A 25,264-nucleotide genomic window follows, 5' to 3' on the forward strand; every position below is an offset into this window, starting at 1 on the left:
AAGGCATCGCCAAGCGCCAATATGATTGACAGAAACCCTTACCTTACCTCCACCCCCTTTTGCAACAGAGTTTGGGAGGTATATCTGTCTGTCCGTTTGTTCATCTTTCCACATTTCTTGTAAACACAACTCCTCTTAAACTGAATGAAATTTTAAAGGAAGGTCTAACTCCTGAACCACTGAAGAGATTTTGATAAAATTTTATAGGAAAGTTGGGCATCATGTGCTTGAAGAAATATAATATCTGTCGAAGAACTCCAAATGGAGATAATCAAACTAAAGGGTTTTACATCTTAAACGTCATAACTCCTAAACTGTTCAAGAGATTTTGATGGAAATAATTGAACTTAAGGGTTTAACTATTATCATTTTTTTTACCTTAATTTGAAGCAGGGTTGGGGTTGGCTGATATTCTCTTTGTGAGCTTGCTCACAGTTTTTCTAGTTCATAAAGTTTATTTATTTGTTTAAAATATAGTCTTGAACATATGTTTGTCATATTTTATTTTACTAGTATATGACGAACATGTTTTTAAGGGTTTTCCAAAACATATGATGCAATTTCCCCCTAATTAGGTGTGACCAACCAATGCACATACACATAAAAACCTCAGCATTATAACTTTTTACACTTTGACATTAAAGACGTTCTTTCATGGGAACACAAGTCACCTGATAGCAATTCTGTTTCCCATTTGGCCAAATACTGATAACTTATTTGCATTTGAAAAAAAACTATCAAAAATTAAAACTGCATGCCATGTGTTATTTCCTGAATATAATGTAGAATATTATAAGTAAAAAGAACAAATTTTATTGCATTGGCTATCTTTATTTTTAAAGAAAATACTTGTTTTTTATTAATAATTAAAAGTCAATGAACTTTTGTAATATTTCCTTTTTATATGCTGAATTTATGGTACATCTTTTTGAAAATTCAAACTGCAATGAAACATATGCAACAATACTTTCTGACAGCAATGACCTTTAAAAGTATTTTTGAAGAAAAAAATGTTTGTGGTGAAATTTATAAGTGTGTCAAAGTTTGATGTAAAACCTCAGATTATAACCTGTCAATCATGAATTACGTAACTGAAGAAATCAATGATCAAGGTATCACATGCACCAACCATACATCATTAAGCTTTGACTGCTCCTACTTGAACTTAATGTTTTTAACTTTAATTTTAGTTTTCCTATTTCAGTCTTTTCTTTGAAGAAGGAAGAGAAGATCTGATTAAAACTCTACACGTCATCCTTAAAGATGAGGTATATAAGACACGCTATAAAGTAAAGTTAGGTGTTTCCATAGGTAAAATTCAATCAAAAGTAACTTATCTGTTCCCAACTCTATTAAACAACCTTCCAACAACAGAAATTTTACTCAGCAAACAGAGTTGATGTTTTGTATGACTGTATGTATGTTAGTGTGTATTTTTTTAAATGTATTGTTGACTTTTTTTTTAATTTGTTTATATTGAGGGCTTTAGGAAAAATTAGCATGTTAACTAAATGTGCTACCCTCTTGAAAAAATTCATACTATTATGGCATTGTCCAGAAAAATTGTGTGTGAATGAGCATTACTTTTTACAAAAAAAAAGAAAAAGAAAAAAATCTAAACACAGTGTATGAAACTTCCACTGACCAACTCCCCAAAGGCAAGTAAGAAATGCATTTGGCTAATGCTAATTACTGAATACCTACCAAGATGGCAAATGATAGGTCATTCAGATTTATTTATCTTAAACATCCAAACTATGTTCTGCCAACCTGACATTTCATGATAGTATTTTTTAAGGGTCAAGTATTAATTTGGCTAATGAAATTTTATATTGGGGAGTTTAAGTTGAAAGTATCTAGCTAATTAGGATATATGAATAATAAAAAGGGTTTCACACAATGTAAATATGTGTGCAGTAGATGTATGAATTTGTAATTTCTGATCCAATGACTTTTAATTGAACTCCATTTACTCTATTATCTACATAGGTCCAAAGGATCCTGTTCTACATGAGGTCCAAAGGATCCTGGTCTACATGAGGCCCAAAGGATCAAATTTTGTTTTAGTTAAATGTAAATTGGTGTCTTTGGGTTCTTTCATATGCTGTAGAATCTAAACTATGAATTATAGGTAAATGTAAAAAATATCCCTTCACCTATGCTTTGTCAAAATTAAAAATCTCTATTAAAATTCAGAGTTGAGCATTTATATCCAATACATGTAATAGGATATCTTTCTTTCAATTGCCTTTTTAGCTATGGCCAGGTGAGCTATTGCCATCACTTGCGTCCATCGTCGTCTGTCACCATCATTAACAATTTCTTCAAACATCTTCTCCTCTGAAACTACTGAATGGATTTGGATGAATCTTGAGATGGTTGTTCCTTAGAGTATCCTGCACACAATGAATGTTTGGATTTTTGATCTGTCAAAAAACATGGCCGTCGTTACTAAAAATAGAACATAAGGGTAAGACAGCAGATTTTTACATATATATCCAAAACGGTCAGGCTTAACCAAATTTTGACATAGGTAAAAGTTTTCAGCATGATGAGATAAATCTGTGGTCAAAATTTGGTGAAAATTTGTTGACTTATGTTGGAGTTGTTGCCCTTTTTGGACATTTTTTGCTGTTTTTAATGTTATTATTTTTAAAAATCTTATCCTCAGAAACTACTCTACAGAATTCAATGTAAGTTAGTATTTTGTTTTATAGGGTATCCTTAAACAAATGACTGTTTGGATTTTTGATCTTTTAAAAAACATGGCTGCTGTTACTAAAAATAGAACATAGGGGTCAGACAGCAGATTTTTGCATACATCTCCAAATCTGTTCGGTTTAGCCAATAGCTTTCAATTGCTGAAATGATCCTTATTGTAAGGCTTACAAAAGTCTCCAATGAATCGAATGGAGTCAAAATTGTCTGACAACTCCTTGATAGAGTTATTGCCCTTGAAAGGCACAAAATTAACTAGGTGAGCAATTCAGGCTCCTGGGAGCCTCTTGTTTAATTGTATCAAATACAGTAAGGTAGATCATACCTACCAGTAATGCATTTTATCTATAGGTTTTATTTTTCTCAATATGACCATGAATGAATATACTGTAAAATTTCAATATAAAAAAAATGATTTTGAAATGAATGAGCTTTTTACAAAATTTTATATAGAATGATTAGAATCAGTAGTGAAATTTCACAATTTTAGAAACTGGTAAAAACAGGTTTTTGAAATTTCTTAAAAATGGTATGTGTATTAAGAACACTTATCTTACATTTTTTTTTCATATTTCAAAATGATAGTTGGGGGTCACCAAACTTTTTTGTTGTAATATTAAAAATAAAACCGACTAAAATTCTCTTTATATTTCAATTAAACATTTTCCTGCCAATAATTTCCCTTTTGAAATGAACTTTTTAAAGTTTTACCCTATTTAGTTTTATGTAAATAATTCTTTTCAAATAATTTAACACATTTTTTTCACATTATTTCAAACACTTTTGTATGATTTTAAAAGATGACAGAAAATAGTTATGAACTACAGAAATTGATTTTATTTGTTTGATATTTTTGCTTTTGTCTTTGGTTCTTTATTAGCTCATCTGCCCATAGGCCAAGTTAGATATTGCCATCATTTGGCATCCATCATAGTTGTAGTCCATTATGCTCGTCATCCATTGTCCTTGTTAACAACTTTTCATAACTCTTCTCCTCTGAAACCACTGGCCCAATAAGAACCAAACTTAGTATAAATGTTCCTTGGGGTATTCTGCATAGAACTGATGTGGGGATTTTTGATCCATCGAAAAAACATGGCTGCCATTACTAAAAATAGAACTTAGTTGTCAGACAAAAGTTTTCACATTTATCTCCAAAACGGTTAGGTTTAGCCAAATTCTGACATGTTTAAAAGTGTTAAGCATGATGAGATCTATCTCTGGTTAAATATTCATTTTAATCTGTCAAGCCATGTTGCAGTCATTATCCTTTTTTGACATTTTTCCCTATTTTTAATGATATTCCTTTAAAAAATCTTCTGCTCTGGAAACCAGACCAATTAGAACCAAACTTAATATGAATATTACTTAGGGTATTCTGCATAGAACTGATGTGGGGATATTTTATCTGTCGAAAAACATGGCAGCTGTTACTAAATATAGATTATAGAGGTCAGACAGAAGTTGATCGCATATATCTTCAAAACCGTTAGGTTTAGCCAAATTTTGACAGGTGCAAAATTTTTCAACATCATGAGATCTATCTGTAAGTAATTTTTTATTTTAAATCTGTTATCTATATTGGAGTTATTGCCCTTATGCAAGAATCTTTTTGCTCTTTTTAATATTTTTTCTTTCAAAAATCTTCTTCTCTGACATTACTTGACTGATTTTAATCAAATTTGGGATGAATGTTCCTCATGGTATTTTGCAGATGTAGAGACTTTTTCCATTGAAAAAAACATGGCCACAGTCACTATTAATAGAAGAAAGGTGTCAGACAGAAGTTGATCGCATATATGTCTCCTGTACCATTAAGTTAAGCCAAATTCTTACTGTTTAAAGTGTTCAGCATGACGAGATCTATCTTTGGTCAATTTTTCATTTTAATCTGTTATGCCATTTTGGAGTTATTGCCCTTTTACGACATTTTATCCTATTTCTAATGTTAATTCTGTCAAAAATCTTCTCCTCTGAAAGTACCAGACCAATTAGAAACCAAACTTGGTATGAATATTACTTAGGGTGTTCTGTGTAGATCTGATGTTGGGATTTTTTATCCTTCAAAAAACAAGGCTACTTTTACTAAAAATATAACAAAGGGGTGACTCAGAAATTTTTCTCATATATCTCAAACCTGTTAGGTTTAGCCAAATTATTTCATTGCTGAAATGATCATTATTCTAAGGCCTACAAAAGTCTGTGTTGGGGGTCAAAGTTGTCCTTGTTAGAGTTATTGGCCTTGATAGGTGAAAAATTACTTTTTTTTTACAGTTTTCAGCCAATATCTTGAATACCCTAATTGATAGAAAGAAACTTTCAATTGATGAAGTGATCCTTTAGATAAGTCCTACCAAAGTCTTATTTGAGTGAAAATTGTGGGACAACTCCTTGTTAGAGTTATTGCCCTTGAAAGAGAAAACATTTAACCAGGTGAGCAATTCAGGCTCCTTGGAGCCTCTTGTTTTATGGACAACTTGGTATTCTATGCCTTCAGGTTTGGAGTGCATAAAGTTATTTATCTTTCCCATTAGTTCTTATCACAGAAATCTCAATAACCAGTGTTAGGAAGGAATATATAAGACCTTAAGCTTTGGCATGATTTTTATGCCCCCAGCGACAAACAGTTTGGGGGCATATTAATTTACCCCTGTCCGTCCGTTCGTCTGTCGCGCTGTTTTGATTTTGATTTTTGTGAAATGTTACAGAAAATGATGATAGTTACACATAGTTATTTTACTCAGAACTATATGGATTATGGCTTGTCTGGCTATCTCCTCATACAGTTTTTGAACTACATCTAAAATATTTTACAGGATATTTCTACACATGATGAAGGTGTGCAAGGTCAAAGAATTTTGATTTTCATGAAATATTATGGAAATTGATTATAGTTAGACTTTTTTCATCCAAAAAAGGGGCTATATGGCTTTTCCAGTTATCTCCTCCTGTAGTTTTTGAACTACATCTAAAATATTTATTGCAGGATGTTTTACACATAATGATGGTGTGCAAGGTCATAGGATCTTGATTTTTGTGGAATATGTTATTGGAATTTGTTATGGGGGGTATTAACATTTTTTTTGTGACCATCAGTCCATCCATCAGTCCTCTTTTTCTCATTGCAAGTATTTTTGCAGTGCTTAGCATAACATAATTAATATTTACTGCCTCAACCAACAGTACATAACCTTTCTGAATCTGCAAACCATGTCTTCATACAAAAATAAACATGTTCTTATTTCGACAAATCTTGCGAGCAGAGGCATCATTTGTGTCTTGAAAAATCACTACTAACAAATGATGCGGAGGGTCCTATGACAAACAGGGCTTCTAGTTTTGTATTGGTGATTTTATCAATTTAAATCAGTACTGTGCTGTTGATACTGTGGATAGCTGATAGTAGGGGTGTCTATGTTCTGTGGACATATCCTCTTTCAACAACTCTTGTTTTGACTTTTTTTGAGCAACTCGGTGGGTGTTTCTAGAAAAGCAGAGGACACTTACCCTACAGGTTCACCTGGTCCATGCTCCCAGTTTTTAGTGGAGTCCGAGTTGCTCATATGCTTCTGTTACTTTGTATGTATCATTTTAGTTACTTTATGTTCTTTGTCGTGTATGTTTTCCATGTCTGGTCTTTGTCCCTGGATTACATGCTTTTGATTACCGCTATAACCTTGGTTCCCTTGATTACTCTTCCATTTCTGGTCTTTGTCCCTGGTCCTGGATTACATGCTTTTGATTACCGCTATAACCTTGGTTCCCTTGATTACTCTTCCATGTCTGGTCTTTGTCCCTGGATTACATTCTTCTGATTACCGCTAGAACCTTGGTTCCCTTGATTACTCTTCCATGTCTGGTCTTTGTCCCTGGATTATATTCTTTTGATTACCACTAGAACCTTGGTTCCCTTGATTACCCTTTCTACTTTTTTCATCTTTTTTTTTTCTTTGATATATGAAATGACATATTATTTCTCCAATCAGAACTACTTAGCCTTTCTCGTGTTACACAGAAGGAAAATGTTATTATTTAGTATAGCTAAAATGGCAAATGGCCATTGAAATTCCAGTTGGATATTACTCAATGTGCAATGAAGTAACCTGCACCTTTATTGTAGTTTTTTAGCTCACCTGGCCAATGACCATGTGAGCTATTGTCATCACTTGGCGTTCATTGTCTATCGTCCTTAACTATTTTTCAAAACTCTCCTCCTCTGACACTACTTGACCAATTGGAACCAAACTTGGTATGAATGTTCCTTGGGGTATCATGCATAGTATTTTTATGGGGATTTTTTATCCTTCTAAGAACATGGCTGTCGTCACTAAAAATAGAATGTAGGGGTCTACAGTAGTTTTTTGCATTTATCTCTAAAACCGTTAGGTTGAGCTAGAGTTTGACACTGTAAAAGTGTTCAGCATGGTAAGATCTACTTGCGGTCAAATTTTTATTGTAATCTGTTATGCCATGTTGGAGATATTGCCCTTTTTCATCATTTTTTTTGCTATTTTTAATGTTATTTCTTTCAAAAATCATCTCCTTTGACACTACCTGACCAACTGAAACCAAACTTGGTACAAATGTTCCTATGGGTATCCTGCATAGAACTGTCATGGGGATTTTTGATCTGTCGGAAAACATGGCCCCTGTTTTTAAAAATAGATCATAGGCGTCAGACAGTAGTTTTTTGCATATATCTCTAAAACCATTAGGTTGAGCTAGAGTTTGACACTGTAAAAGTGTTCAGCATAATGAGATCTACCTGTGGTCAAATTTTTATTGTAATCTGTTATGCCATGTTGGAGTTATTGCCCTTTTTCAACATTTTTTTTGCTATTTTTAATGTTATTTCTTTCAAAAATCATCTCCTCTGACAATACCCAACCAATTGAAACAAAACTTGGTACAAATGTTCCTTGGGGTATCCTGCATAGAACTGCAGTGGGGATTTTTTATCTGTCGGAAAACATGACCATCGTTACTAAAAATAGAACATAGGGGTCAGACAGTAGTTAATGGCTTATATCTCCAAAACCATAAGGTTGAGCTAAATTCTGACATGGGTAAAAGTGGTCAGCATGATGAGATCTATCTGTGGTCAAATTTCATTTTAATCTGTTAGGCCATGTTGGAGTAATTGCCCCTTTTCAAATTTTTTCGCTATTTTTAACGTTAATTCTGTCGAAAATCTTCTCCTCTGACACTACTTCACCAGTTAGAACCAAACTTGGTATGAATGTTCATAGGGGTATCCTGCTTAGAACCAATGTGGGGATTTTTGATCTGTCGAAAAGCATAGTCGCCCTTACTTAAAATAGAACAGACAGTATTTTTTCGCATATATCTGCAAAACCATTAGATTTAACTAAATTCTTTCATTGAATTGATCCTTATTATTAGGACTACATAAGTTGTCAGGGATAAAAGTTGTCAGATGACTCCTTGTAAGAGTTATTGCCTTTGATAGGGGGAAAATGAAGGGGTTTTTTTTTTTGTTTTGTTTTTTTTTACTGTTCTCAGCCACAATCTTGAAAAATTTTGTCATCCCTTTCATGCTCATCACCTGAATATAGCTGAAATATCGCTGCTCGGGCATTAAACCCCAACAATCAAAAAAAAAAAAAAAACTATGATAGATAGAAAGAAACTTTCAATTGCTGAAATGATCCTTATGATAAGTCCTACCAAAGTCCTCTTGAGTCAAAATTGTTAGACAACTTCTTGTTAAGATTTATTTTCTTTTGAAAGGCAAAATTCAACGAGGTGAGCAATTCAGGTTTCTGGGACCCTCTTGTTTCTGCTTGATAGTTTTTTGTTTCTTTTTTTTTCTTTTGGTACTTCAAAATGTGTTCAAAGAAGATGTCCTTGATACAAATGTTATCATAACTCAAATTTTAAGGAACCATTGCAACTTTTAAAAATATCTTATTATTTACAGGGTTCAGCATTGATGTTTGCACCAAAGAGAGGAACAACTGTTGATGATTTTGCAACTTTAGCAAGTTCAACATTTAATTTGAATGTACAAGAAAACTATGATAGTGTAGTATGGGATCTACACTGTAAGGTATGTATTGATCACCCTGTGAAGATATCCATTGTATATTGTGAAAATTGGTAAAAGCAGATCTAGTAGCTGATTGAACCTCAGTCACGCTTAGGTGCATCTACTTTATGTATTCTGAAAATCAAAAACTATCAAACCAATTTTCTTTAAACTATGCACAGTATTTATGTACATATTGAAGATATGCACCTTATGTTATGGAGAATTTGATAATTTTTCATACATTTTTATACGAATGCAATTTTGTTTACGGTAGTATAATGGTATGGCACTGTTGTCGTTGTCATTGGCGTCATCATCATACAGATTCACTTTTTTTTTAATTTAATTTCAATAGCAAGGATTTATACAATAACTGACCATCACCACCTGACTAGGGTGTACAGAGGTAAATTGTTAAGAATATAAATTACATAATTTATGATTATTTCATAATTAATAAATTGATAAACTTACATATACATATTCATTCAAACACACATACTGGACTCGGTGAAAAATAAATCAAGAATTTCCATTTTTTGTCTTGATCTCTCATTTAGAGTTTTTTAAATATCAACAACAATAAAAGAACTGCTTTTGATATTGAATATTCTCTTTCTAGCAATGGGTCTTACTAAGGAAAATAACATAACTAGGGGCCTAAAAATTTTGTTTTATACAATTTTTTTTTTTTACCAGTATATAAATTTAAGTTTTTGTAATACTTGACCTTTTCTTTTAAACCATACATGGTATGGTCATATCTAATTTACATTAATATACATAAGATGACGAGAAGCAGCAAATAAAGAAATTAAATTTTGTCTGTGTATCCAAGTAACATATATTTTTTCTCCAAAATTTTCACAGAATTACAAACAAATGTTCAATTATCTGATCATAACTGCTATGAAAAGTACATTGTTTCGAACTACTTAGCCAGTCTTATAAAGTAATGTTTTTGTTGGCAAAATTTTGTGCAACAATTTATATTGAAAATTTCTAAGATATGTGTTTTTACATTAATTTTGTAGTATAAGCAAAGACTTTCTCCATTCATACATCTTCATATACACATGTTGTTCCCATTATTCTATTTTATGAACAGAAGAAACAAAAATATTTTTATAAGTCTATATATAAATATTTTACATCATTTGCATGTAGTAGTTTATCCAAAAATTTATTTTGGACTCTCACATTTGCAATTTCATTTGCTGTCATCTCCCTCAAACCTTCATTGAGACTAATCTTTACTGACCTAGAGATATTTGTTAGAAGACTGTAATACTGAAGGAAATCTTTGGTATTTCAAATCTGGCTAACCCTTTCAAAAGAAAAAAATGTGTTTGTACTTTGATCAATAAGATCAACCAGATTCTCAATACCATTTGACTTCCATTGACAAAAATACTAAAAACTGTCTAAAGTCACAAAATTCAAAATATCATAACTAAGTATATCATACATATCTATGCTCACAGTGGGTTTAAAATAATATAAACCAAATATGACATCCTTTGAAAATGGATTCGTGACTTCCCATATAGCATCTTTAAGCTTCTCTTTTTCAAGTCTAAAAAGTGAAAAAACCCCAAGATGCCTAAGCTGTTGTTCAGCTACTGCTTGCCAGGTACCAGATGTGTTTTCCAACAGTCTTTTCACCGAGCTAAGTTTCAGGTGTGTGTAGTGAAGGACTCCAGGTGAACTATCTTCCAGCCACCTTTGAGGAAAATTGCCTATAAGGGTTCTCCTTTTAATCTTTTCAGTCATTCCAGTATTACCCAAGTCTTCTTGAGTGAGAATTGTTGGACAACTCCTTGTTAATTTTATTGCCCTTACAACTTTAACCAGGTGAGCAATTCAGGCTCTTGGGAGCCTCATGTTTACTATAGCAACATAATCGATATCAAAGAATTGAACTTCCAATAACCTGTGCCACTATTGTCCAAAGAAACAAAAAACTACCATAAATACAATAGTGGAGTGATCAGTTTTAAACCCAGAGTTCCTTAAGTAATGAAAATATATCTTCAGAAACTAAAAAATAATCAATCCTTCTTTGTTTCATGGGTGAATGTTGGCACCAACATTATAAATTATAGCCTTATTTGCCTCTCAATAAATTAGGTATAACTGTACATTTTTTTATGAAATTATACCGCAAGGTTACATACATAAGGAAGTCTGAGATAGATTTTTTGAGGTTGCGACCATTTAGGAATTAGAAGCTAAAAAAAGAACCAAGAACAATCATTTTCTGGATATTGTCTGGACAGTAACTTGACCTCAAATGAAAGGATCCCTTTGATATAGAATGACAAATTGCTATACTACCATAGGAAGGCTTAGATAGATTTTTGGGGTTTAAGAGATGAAGTAGTTTGGAGTAAGGGGCAAAAAGGGGCCATATAAATGCATTTTTAGCACCCTAAGGGCCACATGAGCTATTGCCATCACTTTGCGTCCGTCGTCGTCGTCCATTGTCTGTCGTCCTTCGTCATCATTTTTATAACTCTTCTCCACTGGAACCACTGGGCCAATTTGAACCAAAGTTGGTATGAATGTTCCTTAGGGTATTCTGCACAGAACTGATATGGGGATTTTTTTATCCTTTGAAAAACATGGCCATTGCTACTAAATATAGAACAAAGGGGTCAGACAGAATTTTTTTGCGTATAACTCCAAAACCATTAGATTTAGCAAAATTCTGACAAGGTAAAACTGTTAAGCATGACAAGATTTATCAGTGATCAAATTTTCATGTAAATTTGTGAAAGTCTCACTAACCACTTCTAACTTTTCAATTACTTAAAATGTTAAAAAAGTAATTTGCAAAGTTTCACTGTGAATTCCTAGGACAAATGACATCTTACAGTGTTCTAGGATTCCCATTTCCCGTTACCCGGGGCAAGTTAAATTTAGGTCAGGGAAAGTTAGGTACTTAGTTATACTTTCCCGTGGCAAGTTGAAAACTTCATATACTGTAAGGATTTGTTTTGTTAGGAAAGCAGTCATTGACTGTGGGAAAGTTGATTTTGTATGGATTTTTCCCAAGGAAACCTCAATTTCTGAAAAATCCTAGAACACTGTCTTAAAGTTGCATAGCTTGGAAAATAAGGCTTTCAACGTCATTATGCTAATGGTATAATGATTGTAGAAATTCTTCACAAAATTTACTTGAATAAATAAATAAATAAATACTGAAAATCCACATTTTTATCTTTTCTGCAAACTGACAGCATGGAGGCAAATTATTCACACATGTAAACAATATTTATACACTTTTGCAGTAAATTGCAAATATGATTTTGAAGTACATATTCTCAGCTTTATTTTGATTACTTTTGACCAGAGTACACACAAAAAATGCACTTACAATGCATAGATCTAGGTTCAGTGTGTTTTTGGTACTACATACCTAGGGTGGCCATTTGACCCAGAAGTGGTAAGTGAGGCCAAAGCCATGTTGGAGTTATTGCTCTTTTTCAATGTTTTTTTGCTATTTAAAAATGTCATTTCTTTCAAAATTCTTCAGTTCTGACACAACCAGACTAATTTGAATCAAACCTAGTATGAATATTGAATGGTTATCCTGCATAGAACTTGTGTGGGGATTTGTGATCTGTCAAAAATCATGGCTGCCTTTACTAAAAATAGAACATAGGGGTCAGACAGAAGATTTTCCCATATATCTCCAAAACTGTTAGGTTTAGGCAAACTGTGAGAGAGTAAAAGTTGTTAACATGATATGATCTATCAGTAGATAAATTTTTGCATAAATCTGTTATGCCATGTTGGAGTTATTGCTCTTTTTCAACATTTTTTGCTATATTAAATGTTATTTCTTTCAAAAATCTTTTTCTCTGACACTACCTGACCAATAAAACCAAGCTTGCTTTGAATGTTCTTTAGGGTGTTATGAATAGAGCTTATTTGGGAATTTGTGTTCTGTCTAAAAACGTGGCAGCCGTTACTTAAAATAGAACATAGAGGGTAAGACAGAAGTTTTTCCCTTATATCTCCAGACCGTTAGGTTCAGCCAAACTCTGACATGTGTAAAGTGTGAAGCATGATGAGATCTATCAGTGGTAAAGTTTTTGTGTAAATCAGTTAAGCCATGTTGGAGTTATTGACCTTCTTCAACATCTTTTTGCTCTTTATTATTGTTATTACTTTTAAAAATTTTCTCCTCAGAATTTACTGGACAGAATTGAATGAAAATTAATATGATTGTCCCTTGGGTAGTGTTAGGAATTTTTATCGAAGAAAAAAACATGGCAGCTTTTACAAAGACAGAATGTTGCTTATCGAACAAGGTGAGGGATTCAGGCTCTCTAGAGACTCTAGTTTATATTTGGACAGTAACATGGGTAAATGTGAATGGATCTGTTTTAAATTTTACCACAATGTGTCATTCAACTAAAAGAGAGTTTGAATGGAATTTGGAGGGTTATGACTTGAACTGTTAAAAAATGGGGCCCTAAAAGGGGCCAGAAACCTTTTTTTTTTACTTTAGGCAATGACTTTAGTAAAATTGATTGAATGTGACTTCTACCATTTCAGAATTTGGGGCCAAAAAAGGGGCCAGGAACAAGCATTTTTCTGATGTCCTGAAAAAAATTTAAGACCTCCTTAAAATTATATTGCAGGGTACCATATAGTAAGAGGAAGACAAGGATTAATTTTGGGCTATGTCACTTGTATTGACTAGGAATTAGAGGCCAAAAAAGGGCCACATCATTACTGGGCAAAAACATATCCTGTGTCAAACATTTAATCTTATCCTAACTGAGAGCTGCCTGCCTTTTATGAAATTGAAAATTTTTCAAAATGAATACTTAGAAAGGAAATGTATAGTTAAATAAATTAACACTGTTAGGTGTTCACTTATATGATCATAGCATCAAAGTTTTATCCAATGTGGTTTTACATAAATGAAACTAAGGGTATTCTTTTACTTGTTTTGGAGTTATATTGCAATCACCTTGTCCGTCCGTCTGTTACACTTTTTGTAACAGGTTTCTCAAGTTCTATTGAAAGTAATGCAACTAAAACTTACTACAGCATGAAAGGAAACATAAATAATATATATATATTAGGTCCATTATGACAGATCTCATATTTGCTTGACTGGATTTGTGTGAACATTTTTGTTGTTGAGTCTTTCCATTGAAAGTTGTCTCCTTGTAATGTATATGTTAAGACCTTTTGTTTGATATAAAACAAGCTATTCTTCAAAACAATTTTGCTTTTTGCACTCAGTGACCTTGTCAGATACAAGGTTTCTGTCATGATTTTTGTAATGTACGCTTGATAACCCTTCATTTGATATGCAACAACTCTACTGTCTATGAACTTAAACCTCAACCAGATTCTTTTTTGTTAGATTCATTTTTGTCATATGACCTTTCATTTGATATGCAACATCCAAACCAATTAAAAGATTTTAGTTTTTGTACTCATTGACCCCACCCAACCCATTTTTGGGGGACAAAACATCGTGGATGTATGCTTTAAGAACTTTTGATTTGATATGCATCAACCTTACCTTCAAAGAACTTAATGACCAGACCCTTCTAACATGCTTATTTAGACCTTCAAAATGATATATCACAAGACCCCCTTGAAGAAGTTGTAAAAATGATATCTTATCATTCTATAAATTGGTTCTGATGAGATATACAAAACCATTGAAAAATATTAAAATTTCAAGTTTTTTGTAGTTTCGTTGTTTATTCATATTAGTCCATGATTTCATGTCAAATGAATGTTCTAAAACAGATATTTCATTTTCTGTAAAAATTATTTGTGTATCTGTTTTGGATTTTTAAGTATGTATTCCCACTCATAAAAACTACAAAATTTTGATAGATCATAAAACACTAGATACTTCAAATCAGAGAAATATATGATAATCTGCAGAACATATACAACACAGTTACAAAACATTGAATAATTAAATAATAAATTGCAATAACAAACTCTAGAACCCTAAGTTGTGAAGACATGGGACTTTCACCATACACCTAAAAGATCAACTATTCCTGAAAAAACTTAATAGGCCAAGGTCATACAATCATGTCAAGTTCACAAACCTAACTATGTCAAATAATTAAATTGTCATAACTTTTGAATAGACATTGAGACTGTTATCAACTTTTGCTCAAAATGTAGAGCTAACCAAGAGGGACATTTCATACGCTGCATGTATGCATTTAATCTGGTATCAATTTCTTAATATCAAGGCCTGAACTTTGCAGTGTAAAAGGTTTTTAGCACTTCGTGACCTTTGACCTAGGGTGCAAATGAAATGTCATATGGACCAAAGATTATTGGTGAAGGTCCCATGTCTCAAAATATAAATTTTCAAAACTTAAGTATTATATTTGAAGGGATATAACTCCTGTAAGGTCTGATAACAAATTACATGTTTATGTTTATTTATAACGTCATGTGTCCTTTTATATAGAACAGTTTTCAGATCGATTCTACCTTTGATGATTTTCAAGATATAAGCAACGAAAAGAATTTTTTTAAAGGGGCATAACTCTTAAGGAAGATAATGAAATCCTTAGCAGAGTTATCTGCTAATTGCTTATACATGTAGTACATGATGACTTATATGCTGACCAAGTATGTTTATGATATCCTTAGAAATAAATGGGGGACCATATTGGAAAAAAAACATTAATAAAAGGGAGATAACTCCTATAAGGGATGATGAAATCCTTCACAGGGTCATCCTGTAAAATTCCTTAATAAAGTCTATCGATGGCCCAAATTTGGTAATGATATTTTGAAAGATGTGGAACACAGCGATGTCAAAGTCAAGAAGAAAAATGCAAAAAACAATAGTCTTTCCTATGTATTCTTTTGCTTATAATCGTATGCTAGATGTACATCTTGTTTGAATAAGCATTTAAGCACTTGAATTGATAAGAATCGGCCATAATTGAAAAAAAATGAATCATGCTCAGAAAAAAACACACCAATTTGACAATGTGGGCACATAGTTTATGGTCTATTGAAGACAAATTGACAGTTCATTTGTCTTAGAAGAATCAGAGGATGCAGAAAAGCAAGTTCAAAGTTACAATAGAATGATAGGGGAAATGAGTTATCTCCCGTTGAGGATGAAATTGCAATGCATATACCTAGAATTACTGATACTTAAAAAAGAAATGAATGCCATTTAAGCATATCAGATACCATTTGAATAGGATTATATGGAAAGACTTATGTGTGTTTTTTCCCTACCGTGATTCACCTACTGCCTGCTTCTCACAGAGAATAGTACTTAACAACAAACTACTGACTTTTGCACTTAAGCATTCAGTGTATCTGCCTCTACTGATATTTCAATTTTGCTGTTTTGGACCTTTTGTGATGCAAGCAGTTCTAAATTTTCTGTGCCGAACAGCAATCTTATGCATACTCCCAATATTTAGCTAATTACAAAATGACTTTTATTTCACAATAAAGTACAGTCCATCTAAAAATTGCCCAACTGGTTGTCACTGTACTTATCAAAAGTTTTTGCGTGATGACTTGTGTTATGTCTCCCCTTTGTACTTTCCTGGCTCATCTACTTCCTGTTCATAGTAAAAGCTTGTCAACACATCTTGTCTGATTTAGATATTATTCTTGATTAAACCAACATGTAAGTAATTTGAAAGACTAACTTTTACTAAGGAAGTAATAGTTGTGCCATCATGACTAAAGTGGGGTAGTAACTTTTTCTTGCATCCAATTTATTTAACCTTACCCCTTAGCAATGCTGGCTAAGGAGTTATTTAATTATGCATTTAGATAATACCTTGTGTTCCCACTTTAAGATGGCTATTGAAGGTAAGTAAAACTTGGATATGTGCTTTAGACCTTATACTACTTAGAAATGTTATATATGGCTATATTTTATACATGTTTTGCAAAAATTGACAATATAATCTTGATGAAATGTTTGTTTTGGATTTGAGGCCATAAAGATTGATTTTTCATAAATCAATAACATGTTTCTTTGTTACATGTACGTTTACAACTTATTACTTTTATTTAAAAATGTATTTGGTTAGGAATATAAACATGTCAAATAAATATCTGTCAAAATAAACCTCAAAACATACCATTAGTACTACATGTATTATCAAGGTGAAGCATAAAAGGTTAAAAATATCTGATTGATTAAAAGAAGTTTTTCAACATTGATGTCAGTTAAACTTTTATTTTTAACGCATCTTGGTTGAAAATGAATTATGCGTCATAAACACAAATGCGCATAACCACACAATAATATGTCCTGTTAAAGCACTTCTGTTAATATGGTACATATTTCTATGATTTGCATGACTTCCCTTTGAATATGTCCATTAAGGTGGTCAGTTTCAATAGGTTTGTAATGGTAAAGACAATTGACCAGTAAGATGAAAAGCATGTGCAATAGTTGAAGGTACAAATTTGAAAAATATATAGATTACTTTGTGTGCAGAGCTTGAAAATGAACTTTAGGCTAGAAACCACTAATTCCACATCCCATAGGCTTCTATGCAAATTTCACAATATTCAATGGCTTCTCTGGACTTTACCTTAACTTTAACCTGCAGAGGACTATATATCAACATGATTCTACATATGTCAGTTCACAATCCTCAGAATGGCATGACTTGCAGTGCAGTACTGGTCACCGGAAGTGAAGTGTCTATAAATAGCATGGGAAATCCCAGTGTTTTCACAAGATAGGGGTATATTTAGAAATCATTATGGAGATTAGGCTTCACATCACAAGAAGCAAAATGCACCTATAAAATGTACAGAAATGTTTTTCCTTTCGGAAACTGTTTAAATTTTTTAAATAAGATGAGAACTTTTTTCACAGCACTATGAGGAACAGGGGTAATTTCTGCGTAGGACTATTTTTGCGTACGTTCCAAATGCTCATTGGTTGAATTGGTGGTCTGTAACCTAAATTAAGCAAATTATTTTTTTCTGGTGAGAAATAAAATGTTGCTTAAAATTTTATAAAATTATACTTGTAAATGGAGTTACTTTGTTGTACATTGTTGTGACACACTCATTTGCTATTAAGTTGATTATAATTCAGAATTTATTTCTAACTGAACTTTTTTATACCCCATTTATTAGAGTGGGGGCTATACTCCAATCACCATGTCTGACAGTCAGTTCATAACACTTTTTCTCAGCTTCAAATTAATTACTTAGGGAAAACTTGGATTTTGTGTAAATTAATCTTGCATGATGACTTGTACTGTTTCTCCCTTTTCCAGGGGTCCCTCACTCATACTTCTTGTTTACCATGCAACTTCAGAAATGTTTGAGTGTGGGTATTCTTAGCAGGATGCGTGCAACATCTTGTTAATTTTTTTATATCCTCATATTTTTAGACAGGACATATAACAGGTGTCTGTCCGTCCGACATTCACACTTCGCACAATTACTCAAAAATTCTGCCACCAACTTTTTGAAATTTGATGAATTGTTTCTTTTGATTGTTGTGAGCTTCCTTTCAATTTTTAAGCATTTCCAATTTTTCGTTTTTGAGTTTTTATATATTTTTAAGCAGTTTCAATGAAACTTAAGTGAATGGTTTATTTTGATGAAATCTCCTTAACAACTTTTGAAAGTAATTTGTGATTTTACTATTTAATTATAATTAATTTACTTAATTCATGAAAAAGGGGGAGTTATGCAGTTTTCATACTATTACCCAATGGTAGTTGCACCTGTTTTCACGAAATTTATGTGAATTGTTTTTTGATGACAGCTCCTTATTAATCTTTATAAATTTCTGATTTTTCAATTTTGTGTTATGGGACTTTATTCATAAAAAAGGGGGAAAGATTTCCCGTATTTGTGAAATAACTTGAAAATGCAGGGTTCGACCTCTGCAGGCATATCTACCTACACTCCGCGAAGCATTTCATTCTTATGGCTCTCGATTGTTTATTTTTAATACCTTAAAGGTATAGTTACCTGTACCTAAGTATGAAGACAGGAAGTGCAGCATTTTTATACTCCAACTCAACAAGTGGTGATGTATTTTAATCCCCTTGTCTGTCTGATTGAATTTAGACGCAATTATTTTCAAATTTGGTACGTGACTTAAAATAAATGGGGCATAAGTTGTAAGGGATTCTAAGTACTGTCTGATATCAACTTACTGTTTTGTGAGCCATTTTCTCACCTAATGGAATGATAGCGAAAAATTTCATCACAAAATTCTCGGCTCCAAACAGAAAGATTGATTTCAAATTTGGTGTGTGACTTTTTATACGACCACAACAAATTTATGTGCTTGTAATGATATGGCGCAGTTATTTTTCTTCCAATTTCGAATTTTTTTATTGAATTAAAAATTCCTGCCTATGTTCTTAAATCAGATTCCAGATATCTCTTACGATTTAGAATAATAAGGGGATCAAAGGGGCCACACCTGAAAAAAAATTGACTTCTTTATTTTTAGTCCAATTCTGAAATTTTTTTTTATTGGATTCCTCATAAAAAATTTACAATGAGGTTTCTGTATCTGTAGGGTTAAAAGGACCACACCTGAAAAAATCAACTTTTTTATTTTTGGTCTGATTTTGAAAATTTGATTTGTTTGTTTGTTTGTTGGGGTTTAACGTCCGAGCAGCAATATTTCAGCTATATTCAGACGATGAACATAAAACTGATGATAAAATGAACATGAAATGATGATGAAATGAAAAAGAGATGGGACACAAGGACAATGGGGTCGACAAATTTTGACTGCCACTGGAAATATTGAGAGGTGGGTAGGGTCAGGCAATTTAGCCTCCTGTAGCGGAGCCCTACAGTTCCTACTCCGGGAGAATACCACAGTGGGGTTCTTTAACGTGCAAGGAATGTGGTATCTTTCCAAACACGGTGCACTGCTATGGTTTGCGGTCAGGTTTTCCTTATAGCCTGACAACCCCAGCATGTAACACGCCAGGGGTACCCCATTCCACCACCTGGGGCAAACATCCCAGTTGCTCTGTGGACAGAACGCCCTATCCCCCGGCTAGGGTTCTGAGCACTATTTGGTCCTTATACTTAAGCATGTCAAAAACTAATATTGTGTCCACACTTGCCCCAAATGTTCAGGGTTTGACCACTGCAATCGTATCATTCTGCGTTTGGCGAAACGTTTTAATATAGATATGTTGTAAATGAATTTGGTTGCTGTCTCATATCAACTTCCTGTATGAGGAGGGTATGCCTAGCACGACAATGTGTGCAATTATGTTTAAACCTGCAAAGATATAACTTATAAATGTGTTCTCTTGTTTCAGCTGAAGGCAAAGAGCAGTGAACTTTATGATGAAAACATCCACTATCCATTATTAATAGAGATGACAAAGAAACTCTCTTGAGAACCTGTGACTTATTGATCCATTAATGTTCATTCCATCCTTTGTATCTTTTTAACCTGAATAAATTGTTCATGTATATGTACAATCATACCTCAATCACTCCAGTAATGTATATTGTGTATGATATTGATGCCACATAAGTGCATTGGACTCACTAGTGTTAGACTTGAAACATCATTCCCAAGGACAGCCCAATGCTGAACATCACCAATGAAAACAAAATTGATTTGAAGAAATTGGTAAACAATAGAACCTAAGAATGTGAAAAAAAATCTTCGCACATGTGAATTAGTAAAGTATATGCAGATGATGGAGGTGTTAAAATAAAGTAGAAACTCATAACTGAGCATCCCTTTTGAGCATAATGGGGGAAATGAACTGACAACGAGATATGAAAATAAAAAGAATTGAGAATATTATTTGCATAAGGAGACGACCATCAGCAGGGTAGGAATTGTTAATTGATAGGGGAAATATGCCTTCTATATCAATTCAAGTAACACCTGTCATACCCCCTTTTCAGAATGATAGGGGCCAGTTACCCAATTTCTCCTAGCAGCAAGAAACAATATATCAACATTTCATGACATTTGGCTAACTACCAATGACTGTTAGATTTTGACACACAAAAGCAGACTTGAGAGGACTTGCAGTTCATTATGGACGCAAACTGGTTTGGGCACAATATAGAACACAATTTGAATTTTCAATTTAAGGTGAAAAATGTGTTGCTTTCAGGGTAGAAGACAAAGTCCTCTGTCCTGTAACTTAAAACACATAAGATGTTAATATGATAGAAAAACACAGGCAGGGATCTTCAAAAGAGAATTTCCAAAATTAGACCAAAAATTTAAAAAAAGGGGGGGTTTTGGGAGGGTGGCACGTGTCCATTATAACTAAAAAACTGTAAGAGATATATGAAATCTGATTGAAGAACACAAGCAGAAACTTTCATAAGGAATCCAATAAAACAATTCAAAATCAGACCGAAAATGAAAGAGTGGACTTTTTGGGGTGTGGTCCCTTATAACCCGAAAACTGTAAAAGATATCTGATTGATAAACTCATGCATGCATGTATTTTCATAAGTAATCCAATTTTAAAAAAAAGTCAAAATTGGACTAAACATTTTTTTTTAAATTAGGGCATGGCCCAGTTATGCCCCCCCCCCAAATGGTCATTAAGGGTTAATCTACCATGTAAAATTTTTTCTGAATCATTAAAAATGGATCATAGACCTGTAATTAAATTTGATTTTAGGTCTCTGATTGGATCAACAACACTATCAATTCTTATGATAACATCCGTTTTCTCCTTTTAGCCATTAATTTTTAAAAGCAGTATGGCAAACCTCATAAAAGTATAGGACCCTTCTGACATGGGTAAAAGTGTTCAACATGATAAGATCTGTCCGTGGTCAAATTTTCATTTTAATCTGTTAAGCCATGTTGGAGTTATTGCCCTTTTTCAACATTTTTTTGCTATTATTAATATTTTTTCTTTCAAAAATCTTCTCCTCTCACACTAATTGACCAATTGGAACCATACTTGGTATGAATGACCCTTGGGATATCCTGCATAGTTTGATCTGTTGAAAAACATGGCTGCCGTTACTAATAATAGAATGTAGGGGTCAGGGAGTAGTTTTTCGCATATATCTCCAAAAGTGTTAGGTTTAGCCATATTCTGACATATGTTAAAGTGTTCAGCATGATGAGGTCTATCTGTGGTCAAATTTTATTTTAATCTGTTAAGCCATGTTGGAGTTATTGCCCTTTTTTGACGTTTTTTGTTGTTTTTAATGTTATCTCTTTCATAAATCTTCTCCTCTGTCACTACTTGACCAATTGGAACCAACCTTAGTATGAATGATCCTTGGGGTATCATGCATAGTTTGATCCGTTGAAAAACATGGCCACCATTACTAAAAATAGAATGTAGGGTCAGAGAGTAGTTTTTCGCATATATATCCAAACCCGTTAGGTTTAGCAAAATTAATTCTATGGCTGTAATGACCCTTATCATAAGACCTTCATAAGTCGTCAGGAATGAAAGTTGTCAGATGATTCCTCGTAAGAGTTATTGCCCTTGAAAGATGAAAAATGACAGGGTTTTTTTTTTTACAGTTTTTAGCCAATATCTTGGAAACTGTGATAAGAAAGAAACTTTCCATCGCTGAAATGATCATTATGATAGTCCTACCAAAGTCTTCTTGAGTCCAAATTTCTGGACAACTTGTTAAATTTATTGCCCTTGAAAAACAAATTTGAACCAGGTGAGCGATTCAGGCTCCTGGGAGCCTCTTGTGCTACATATTTTTCTCTATTTTTAATGATATTTCTTTCAAAATTCTTCTTTTCTAACTATATCTGATCAATTAGAACTAACCTTGATATGAATCTTTCTTGGTGTTCTGCTTAGAAATGATTTGGGGATTTTTCAGCCGTCGAATAACATGGCCACTGTTACTAAAAATAGAACATAGGGGTCAGAACAGAAGTTTTTTGCAAATATTTCCAAGACTGCATGGTTGAGCCAAATTCAGACATGGATAAAAGTGCTTAGCATGATGAGATCAATTAGTGGTCGAATTTTCAGGTAAGTCTTAAAATTTAACATAGGGGTCGGACAGAAGTTTTTGCATATATCTCCAATTTTTGCTAAGTTCTCACATTGGAAAAAAGTGCTTGCCATGATGAGATCTATTGGCGGTCGAATTTCTTTGTAAGTCTGTTAAGCCATGATCGAGTTATTGCCCTTTTTCGACGTTTTTTTTCGCTAGTTTTAATGATATTGCTTTCAATAATCTCCCTTGATACAGCATATCAAATTAGAACCTAACTTGGTGTGAATCTTCCTAACGATGCTGTGCATATAATTGATGTTGGGCTTTTTTATTCGTCGAAAATCATTGACGCTGTTACTAAAAATAGGACAAGTTTTTTGCATATATCTCCAAAACCGTTATGGTTTAGCCAAATTTGACACCGGGTGAAAGTGTAAAGCATGATGAGATCTATGATCAGTGGTCTAGTTTATGTGTAAATCTGTTAAGCCAGTTTGGAGTTATTGACCTTTTTCAAGGTTTTTTCTTTGCTATTTTTAATATTTCTTTCAAAAATCTCCTCTAACACTACCAGACCAATTAAAACCTAACTTGGTATGAATGTTCTTTAGGGTGTTATCAATAGAATTAATTTTAGGGCTTATGATCCTTTGAAAGACATATATGCATGGTCGCTGTTACTTAAAATTAAACATAGGGGTCAGACTGAAGTTTTCGCAAATATCTCCCAAACTGTTAGGCTAAGCTAGGTTCTGTACAGAGTAAAGTATTCAGCATGTTGGGATCTGTCTGTGGTGAAATTTTCATCTAAATCAGTGTTGGAGTTATTGCACGTCTTTGACGTCTTTTTGCTATTTTTACTGTTTTTTTTTTTTAAAATCTACTGGACAGATTTTTAATGATAATTGATATGATTTTTCCTTGCCTTGGGTATGAGCGATAGGAATTTTTATCCAAAAAAATATGGCTGCTTTTACAAAAATAGAATGTTGCTTATCGAACCTGGTGAGCGATTTGGGCTCTTTAAGCCTCTAGTCTAGAAACACTAGCAGAATTAATTGCTCATAACTGTCATTGTCTTGTCTGGAGTAGACAAAAAAGGAAAGGAAAACTTTGACACAGAGAACAAATCTGTTTTCATGGTGCAGATGGATACGCCATAACAATATATTAATCCTCTGAAGCGATAACTTCAATCTTGTACCAACATAACCCTGTTTCAGAAGCCTTATTGTAGAAGTCTTGCACAGTTAAAAAAAAACACATAGGTACAGCAAGTTCTGGCATAGTGCATGAGTTGTGATATGAAAACTCCATACGCATGAGTTGAAGGGATGTTGCCACATGCAGATGAAAGGAAAGTTAACAATGTGGAATGAGAAGTCCTCGCATTTGTTGTAAAGTATGGTAATGATTTTTCTTTTCCATTGTAAAATTAAAAAAAAATAAAATTCATCTCTTGAATTTAAAAGAATTCAGACACAGGCAATCAACTTGTAAAATTAGAATAAGTGCTCACCCTTTGAGGATCGAGACTGACAGATATTCCCAAAATTATATTGTAGAGGATGGAAAACATTCCATGTTCTGCCTCTAGATTATATGTATTGCAGCGGGGCAAATAAATCAACGCAGACAGTTAACCCGATATTCTTTATGGTGTTCATAAACATATAGTAAAAAGCTACAAAGAGAAAAATTAAACAAATTTTACAATACTGTCAATCTTTGACACTGATTTAAACATACATTGTACATAAACACGTGTAATTGAGTGCATAAAAATATTTGTAATGTCAATAAATAAGTTTCACTGAGAATGCTTTAGTGTTAAGTTACATCCATATTTTTTAGTAAAATTAAAGAAAACCAAATCAGCAAATTGCTGAGAAATACATGATAAAAATCCTCATTTTGAAAATCTAACATTATAATAAAGAATTGAAATGGGAAAAATGTCAGAGACAACCACCCGCCAAGGAATGGGAAATTGACAGCCTACACCGAAATGACTAGTATCATGTATCATTAAACATAATAAAAATAATTATAAAAATTACAAATGATTTTCATTAGAACAAAATATAGTTCAAAAATTCTATACATGAATAATAGGCAACGAGGTCGGGATCGCATACCAAATCGTAGGTACACCTTAAAATCCTAACCACCTGTAAAAGTTAATAAATGAAGGTATTATAAGAATTATTGAAATGGGACTTAATAAACACTTGCAGTTATACAAATATATGCTGAGGATTCATAAAATGACTTACACTGTGCTCATTAATGGCTATGAACAACAAAAACAATTGCTTGACTTTTGCGAGTTTCCAACAGGAAGTATACAAAAGCGTAAGAGAATGCTAAGAACCTGAAAAATTCCGTATTCGCAGATACGGGTACAGCACACTCCTCGCCTGATATTGAAAAAATATCACTTGAAAAATTTTCTTATTCTTAAAAAATACAAATACATGTATAAAGAAACTATTATACTGCACTTTTAAATGAGAAGAAACTATACTTGAGAAA

General features: G+C 33.0%; 1 protein-coding gene and 1 long non-coding RNA gene across 6 annotated transcripts in view; one reads left to right on the plus strand and one right to left on the minus strand.

Annotated features, from left to right (window-relative positions):
- LOC148626324 (calmodulin-lysine N-methyltransferase-like) overlaps positions 1-20,248 on the plus strand; it is a 40,143-nt gene extending 19,895 nt beyond the window's left edge. Inside the window, exons 9-11 of one of the 2 annotated variants that reach the window (XM_088570205.1) lie at positions 1,205-1,268; positions 8,660-8,788; positions 10,540-12,492. In XM_088570205.1, coding sequence (XP_088426331.1) covers positions 1,205-1,268; positions 8,660-8,788; positions 10,540-10,572 — 226 coding nt within the window. In that variant the 3' untranslated portion in view covers positions 10,573-12,492. Of the gene's footprint in view, positions 1-1,204; positions 1,269-8,659; positions 8,789-10,539; positions 12,493-20,082 lie in introns of those variants that run through there. The other variant, XM_088570204.1, reaches the window with a different exon arrangement.
- On the minus strand, positions 664-25,094 carry LOC148626325 (uncharacterized). Of its 4 annotated transcripts, none has more exons than XR_015920040.1 (4): positions 25,006-25,094; positions 24,249-24,413; positions 22,552-22,631; positions 777-2,426 (listed from the first exon to the last, which is right to left on the minus strand). It is a non-coding gene; the product is annotated as an uncharacterized LOC148626325 (long non-coding RNA). The 4 variants fall into 4 exon arrangements; XR_015920039.1 differs by lacking the exon at positions 777-2,426 and adding an exon at positions 14,664-22,087; XR_015920038.1 differs by lacking the exon at positions 24,249-24,413 and having other exon boundaries at positions 664-2,426; positions 25,006-25,087.
- Between the last annotated feature and the right edge of the window lie 170 nt (positions 25,095-25,264).

Source organism: Perna viridis, chromosome 2 (assembly GCF_037379345.1).
Source record: "Perna viridis isolate PV_CMFRI_1.1 ecotype Kerala chromosome 2, ASM3737934v1, whole genome shotgun sequence".
In the NCBI taxonomy this organism is placed as follows: Eukaryota; Metazoa; Mollusca; class Bivalvia; order Mytilida; family Mytilidae; genus Perna; species Perna viridis.